Source organism: Symsagittifera roscoffensis, chromosome 5 (genome assembly GCF_963678635.1).
Source record: "Symsagittifera roscoffensis chromosome 5, txSymRosc1.1, whole genome shotgun sequence".
Taxonomy (NCBI): domain Eukaryota; kingdom Metazoa; phylum Xenacoelomorpha; order Acoela; family Convolutidae; genus Symsagittifera; species Symsagittifera roscoffensis.
This window is the reverse complement of record NC_087066.1, coordinates 45267637-45275157: the sequence shown is the minus strand read 5'-3', so window position 1 is coordinate 45275157 and position 7521 is coordinate 45267637. Positions and strand designations below refer to the sequence as shown.

Genomic DNA, 7521 nt, shown 5'->3' with positions numbered 1-7521 from the left:
TTTATTTCCAAACAAAAATTTGACAATGTATGTACCGTTTGATTATCAGCAATTTAAATCAAAGTACATTCGCGCCACATAAACAGGTAATTTATAGATTTCAATACTAAGTTAATCATTAAAATAAATAACTTAAGCGAATAAATAGGTTAACTGAAGTTTTTTTAACAATTGCACTTGCCTAACACAGCAAGTCTTAACACAACTTTAAGCCTCAAAGTTTATAGGCTTAACCACTTCATTAAGATCATTTTTGTCAATCTTTTTGAATTTGGTTATCAAATTTTTCCTCAGTGATGATCCCATTTTTCGCTTCGTGACCAACTTACTTTTCAACATCAATTTCGAATCTGTTTTATTCAGGCTGAAAAAACTTTTGCTTTTCTTTTCGCTCTGGTTAGCCGGAGTCATGAACATAACTGGAGATTCAGGCGTAGCAGTCATAGTTTGGTTCATTTCAGTATCACTTGATTTCGATTTGGTCATGACCATTAAAGAACTCGTACGCACAGGACAAGGAGGCGGTTTTTTTGCCTGAAGCTCACCATCTTCATTATTTGATTCGTCTTGTTGTAGACCAACAATATCAGACAGACATTGATATTTTCTCTTTTCAACCGCCTTGCAGGTTTTTAAAATTGGAGCTTTTATTGAATTCATCGATTCAGTTTGGTCGGATAAAATATCCGTGTCGGTATTTTTCACCGGACTCACCGCACCCCAATTGGCGACTTTAGGATACATCAGTTTTAAAACTTGCAATGCAAACACAAACTGCTGGAAGGTCTGGATTGATTTCATTCTTTGGCGTCTGATTCCTATTAATTCCCCTACATACGACACCGATTCAAGACTAGACTGAGAAAGTAAAGCTAACACAATGTCGCAGTAAACAAAGACGCCTGACCGTCCAACCCCGGCACTGCAATGCACGACAATTGGAGCATCATCAAATGCGCCTTTATCATTGACAGCATTTATTAGGGTTTCCAAGTACTCGACTTTCGCCGGAACCCCAAAATCAGACCACGCCGAAAAATGAAAATGCCAGCATTTATGTGATTGACTCGATTTTTTATCCATAACCTCTAACATTCTTTCAGTCAAGATTCCATCGTTATTTTTCAAGTTGACACTTTTCACGCCGATGTTATTAAACTCTTTTTCGTTTTCTCCGTCTTTTTCTGATGCGAAGTGACCCAAAGGCAGGTATTCGAATACTTTTTCGCGGTCCTTTTCAATGAAATTTCCAAGCATTACAATTACTTTCACTTCATTTTGCATGACCATAGTCCAAAAGGCTTCGCATGTGTTTTCCAATGGACCTTGACACATTATGTATTCTCTCGGCACTAGATCGTGCTTAATGTGAGATGCATTTATGTAATCACATTTCGTGAATGAATCCTGGTCGATTGGGGGTTCGAGAATCACTCGGTTTTTGTTAAAAGGCAGTACATTGCCGTAGCGGTTCAAAGACTGTTTTTTCTCGCCATCTGAAGACGAATATCGGATTGGGTGTTCACGACTTTCTAGTCCGACTTTTTCAAATATGTTGTTCAATTCTTGAGTTATTTGAGGCACTTTCTTCCCTGATAAAAAGGATTGAATCGTGTTGTTCCATTTACTGTACAACATTAGTTCCCTGAAAACAAACTTCTGTGTGAACAAAACTATGCAAAATATCCGTTTTCCCCCACTATTTGTAGAAATAGTGGGGGAAAACTATTTCTATTTTCCCCCACTTTGTAGAAAACTACGGAATATTTGTGCTCAAGTGTGGTTTTTTCTTCAGATCATTTTATTAACTAACCACTTTTGAACGGTTTTATCTGAAAGATTTTGTTAAATTATGTTTCAAAATTACAGGTTTAAAAATTGCCAATTTGGGATGATTAAGGCGCACCATTAACCCAAGCGTCTGTGGCAAACTATTAGATTTCAAAAATACTACAGCCGATATCTTATCAGGCAGTAGCGACAATCAGGGCTTTGTCCTGATACGAGTAGCCGTTGGTCTTATTATTATTACGCTACTAGACGCCAAATACCTCAACTGGTCCTTATTTAGCGTGCGGGAAAAAAACTTATTTTTTAAATTTCATAACTTTTTATTAATTTTTATGTCAAAAATTTTTTCATAAACGCTAAAAAACAGGAAAAATTTCATTAACTTTTAAATCAAAAACTTTCTCAAAAACGCTAAAAGCCATCGGAACATTCATGCCCTGATACGAGCAATCTTGTTAGTTATTAGAGACTATTCAATTGGTGCGGTATAATATTACTTAACAGTTCAAAGCAATAAAAACTTAAATTGGTCAGCCAATCGTGAAAAAAATTATCTGATAAACAAGATTCTGAGGTACTTATGCAGAAGACACATCAGTTTTCTTTCATTCTCAAGAGAAGCCACATAAAAGAAACAAGCAATTTCGTTGATTCACGATTAAGTCATATTTTTATTAATGTCAACTAAGCTCCGTTTACAATGACAGCTCAGCCTACTTAACGCACTGTTACAAGGCTTGAAAATTGGAACCGAAAAAGAGTTATAGCCAAGAGCGGATTTATCTGAGCTGAACGTTTTACCAGCAAAGCACAACAGGGCTAGAAATCTATCAAGAAGTTGTTGCCAATTTGAAAACTACTCGCTAAAAGCAGACAGCTAAAAACGAACTGCAGTTTTTAATAATAATAAGACATTACTACACTACAAATCTTCAGTAGCAAATCACGAGTATTTTTGAGCTGAATTCCAAATTCAAAAAGTCTACAAACAAGTATAAACTCACTTCTAACTTTGCCGTATTACAGCACATACAAGAAGTTACACGCGAATTTAAGCGATCTATACTTTTTTTCGACCCCCGTTTAAATAGAAATCAATAAAGCTATTAAATTCAGAAAAAGCGCCAAAACTTTAAAACAAAAGAATAAACGAACACCTACAACTTTTTTAGACGATATTACCAGAAACATTTTCTGCAGATCCCACTAACCAGGAATCAGAAAATCCGCGAATATCAAATTCATTTTTTGAATATCAAAAAGAATGGACGAATCCAACTATGAAATAGAACTTCGATATCGGACTAGCTATCGTCTCGGAAATTTCTGCGTCTCCGAAATTTGAATTTTCGCCATGTTTAAAACTCGAGGAACAAGACACAAAAAATAGCGAGCAGAGAAAACATGTTTTCTATCCTGAAAATTTGTCGCCAGACAAAACAAGGCCATGGCGAAACTTAACAAACTTTACACATTCTGAAATAAACTATGAAGCCTATGAAAATAACACAATTTCATCAAGAATTATTAGTTATGACAAATATACTCAACGGTAAAAAGAGCTAGATCACAACAAAAAAAAAACAACTTTAAAAACTAACACAAAATGCAATAAAAAAACAAGAATTTTTCAAAAATTTCAGCCAGGAAAAACCACACACCTAAATCACGTGCAGAACATGTTTATCAATTTTCTTGATTTTTTTTTGACAAATTGAAACAATACGTTAAGCCATCAACTTGAATCGATTTCAAATAAAACTGCTTAAACCTAAAACACACCAAACTAAATAAAACTAAAACTAGTTTCACGCACTTTTAGAGGAAAAAAATTTCATAAACCATGTTTTACTAAAAGTAAAACTAGTTTCACGCACTTTTAGAGGAAAAAAATCAGAAACCATGCATCTTAATAAAACTAAAACTAGTTTCACGCACTTTTAGAGGGATAAAAATCAGAAACCATGCAACCAAAAAAAGCATCCAAAAATGAAAAACATCTGACAGAAAAATCTATAAAAAAATTTCATTTCTAAGAGAAAACTTTGGCGCCTATAAAAACCAGAAAACCATGAACTATATCTATCCTCATAAAATGCACAAAAAAATTCAAAAATCTGCCAAAAAACTAGAATTAATTACCCGGCAAGTAAGCCGACATAAATTGGGTCGAAATCAATAAAACCGACAAAAAATCAACTTGCATCATCGCTGACATCTGTTTCAGCTATAAAACAATAATCACTTTGGACGATCAAGCCAGCTTTTAAATCAGCTGCTAGTCGTGCATCTTGAGTAGAAATAGAGAAAAGAGATACATTTAGAGAGGACCAAATTTCAGTCATCCTGTGGACAAAATGGTTTAAGGTGAAAAAAGTCTAAGGCTAAAAAAACTACCGCTCAAAAATGAGTGTAAAACCTCTGCTTATGGTATGGAAAATGCTTCATTGATTCTCTTAGAGTTGTCAGCCTGATAAAAAGTAAAGCTTCCGAATTGATAACGGTTGTTAAATGCAATCACAAAATGAGCGTAGCAACTACATTTTAACTCGGCAGTTGATATTGAAATTGACAAAGAGGCGAAGCTGCACTTTAAAAACACTAGCGAGAACAGGACAAAAAAGCAGCTTTATGAAGTGAAATAAGAAAAATATAAATAAACCTCGTATTAGTTAATTTGTGCTACGTATTGGCTTCGAATCTACGAGAATATGAATTTCACACCCTGCATCTCGGCCACGAACGGTTTCCAATAAGCAACCATTAGTCACAAATAAGCAGCTACATATGCCAGTAAATTTCCAATGCAGTGCAGCAAAATTGGAACTATACACAAATAGACACAATTTTGCCAGTAATAATTTGGAATATAACCAACTGAAGGCATCCAGGCTAACTTTGCATCGAAAAAATTGGAACGCATAAAGCCTTATTATGTATAAATTATTTGAAGCAAATACCTTTTTCGGTTAACTTGAACAATGCGAAATGCATCAACTGTGTTAATTTTTTACTATTCTTATGTCATAGCTCAATTACATGCTTGTTCAATTATGTCAAAGCAAATGCTAGTTAGAAGCTGTAAGGATGCTCCAAAAGTGGCACCAAAATTTGGGACTAAGCTTAGAAAAAAGAGTAGTCGTACTGTAACACTAACGCTCACTAAATTTGGCTAGTGTAATTCTAATGGGTTGTGAAACAACTAAAACTTGGCCAAAAATTCATCCGTAAAATTTATAATTAGTTTCTTATAAGTGAAATATTTATTAAAAAATAAAAGAGGGTTAATGATTGAATGAGGAGCAACCAGGCCGACAAAACTTGGGTGGACACACGTTAGGCCGAACAAAAAATATATATATAATTGAGCAATAAAAGATTTGAAGTTATACGTTCCAACCCCCTCCTGAAACACACAAAAGCATAAAAATTTAACTTTGTCTTTCAAACGACGCATTACACGTTAACCAGACCGATGTAACACCAATTGAAACCATTTGAGCGAGAAAAAAAATAAAGAAAACGTACAATATCAGAGTTGGTAAAATTACAAACTGCAGAATAACGTTTAAATAAAAAAAAGTGCTTACAACAGAAAACTCCGAGCTTCTGAAAAAAGCAAGCAGACAAAGGATAATCCGATAGTTTCAAATTCCATACATATCAAAATAAGTCCCGCTGGGATTCAAACCCAGACCTTACGATCCCGAGGCGAGCGCTCTACCACTAGACCTAATGGGGGCTGGCAGTACATGAGTTTTCATAATACACCAAGGTCAAATTTTCACTTATTTGTTTTTAAAAAAAGTCGTTTTTATAGTGAAAAATGATGTCTAGCTCTTGTAAGTTAAATGAATGAGCAAAAACTATTCCTGATTTCGGAATTTTTGCCGAAATTCTTACAGCGGAAATGATGCAGTTGCAAATAATTTAAGCAACAACAAGACTCAAATATATGATGCGTTCTAAATCCACTTTTCAACTGATTCTATTAGTTTATTATCAAACTGAACACCCTTCAAACTACAGACAAAAAGGAAACTGTCAAACCAACAATTTCCACGCACCGCAAAAAAAAACAGGTTCGACCGGGACTCCAACTCTAGACCTTATGTTATGAAGGCGTGTGCTTTACTTTACAACAAAAGCGGGAAAAAGCGGAGACAATCAATATTTTTGAGTCTATAACGACCACAAGACAATTTTTCACAAGAGACCTCAAAACATTTCATTTACTAAAAACATAATTGAACAAAAAAAAACAATCACCAATTTCGGTTTGGTTGACTTTGAATTCGAGAGCTATGCGAAACGAAAACATATCAGAACAAGACTTCTCTTATCAGGGCGAAGCCCTGAATGTTCCGACTGCCTTTTAAGGTTTATGGAGCAGTAATTACATTAAAAAATTAGATATAAAATAAAATCTTCTAAAATTTGAATTTTTTTTAAATGAAAATCATCACCCCACACGCCATATAAAGTAAAAAAAGATAAATTTTGCTCCTTATAACAAATCAATTATCGCAAATAAGCTTCTTTCAACCAATTTGGAATGATTTCTAAGACGTATTAACTCTCCTCTCCGCTTACTCGTTAATAGGGCGAAATATATCGCGCGTTAATTGTCCCAAGTCGCCCAAAATGGCAATCTTTAAACCCTCATAACTTTACGAAAAATGATCACAGGTAAAATATATTTTCAAATTTGAGCTCATGACAACAATACCTTTCGAATGATATTAAAAAATTCCGTCAAAAATAGCTAGTTAAAAAGTCGAATTTTGTCTGAAGAAAAAAAAACCCACCCCGAGCACAAATATTCCGTTACTTTCGTATCGAAAGTCGGAACAAATAGACGCAACATGGTTTTATTTCAAATGGGGATTTATACTAGACATAATAAAATTCCTTCAGTCACTGATACAAAAATTTCAACGCCAAGAATAAATGAAGTTTTCAACATTAATCACTGATGTTTTGGGCAAGTAGAAACATCAATTATAAAGATTCTGCGTAATTCGGGTTATTGGATTTTTTGTATCAACATTTCAAGTTTAAAAGCCAGCCAAAATAACAATTTTGATTTTTAGATTAATAACTTTCATTTTGTTCCGACGATAACTCAACTAATCCTTTACTGGTTATAATTTCTTCGGAACTGCAACAACGAGCAACAAAAGACAATTTGTTGTCGCTTGCCTCAATTTTTGTGAGTTTTCTTTATTAGCGAATAGTTGCAGTACAAATTTCTACTTCGATTCATCAATTACCTAACTTCGAAAATGTTATTTTAAGAGTTTTATTATACCCTGAAAAGTCTTGGATACGATTGCTTTTAAGGTATCAGTAAATTGATATTTATTATTAACTTAAGCTTCGCAACAGCTGAAAGAAATAAATTACTTAAAAAAGTAACAGAACGAATGTGACAACAAGTTTGGTTCATTTCGAAATATTTGATTTAGATTTGCCACATAGGAGCGAAAGAAAATAACGCGCTATGTGAAAAATAACGGAAGAAAATCAAATGCTTCCTGTCGAGCACCTGCTGCAAACTTCAAGTGGTTTTGATTGATATTCAGGGTATTAATTGTATTTATGAATAAATCCATGTTCTATCCTGTCCCTGTGACTTCCTTTATTAGCACTTGAGCTCAAGTCGCTTTCCAGATATCAAACTTCAAAAGGCCAACTGCTTAGTTGTCAAAAGAAAAGTATGATTGGTAA

The 7521-nt window shown here is 34.2% G+C and overlaps 1 protein-coding gene across 1 annotated transcript; it reads right to left on the bottom strand.

The window, feature by feature from the left end:
* On the bottom strand, positions 1-1641 carry LOC134845769 (tyrosine-protein phosphatase non-receptor type 2-like). Its single transcript, XM_063862838.1, has one exon. It carries the CDS (start codon positions 1636-1638, stop codon positions 208-210), a length of 1431 nt encoding a protein of 476 aa, XP_063718908.1. The 5' UTR covers positions 1639-1641; the 3' UTR covers positions 1-207.
* Positions 1642-7521: the final 5880 nt, after the last annotated feature.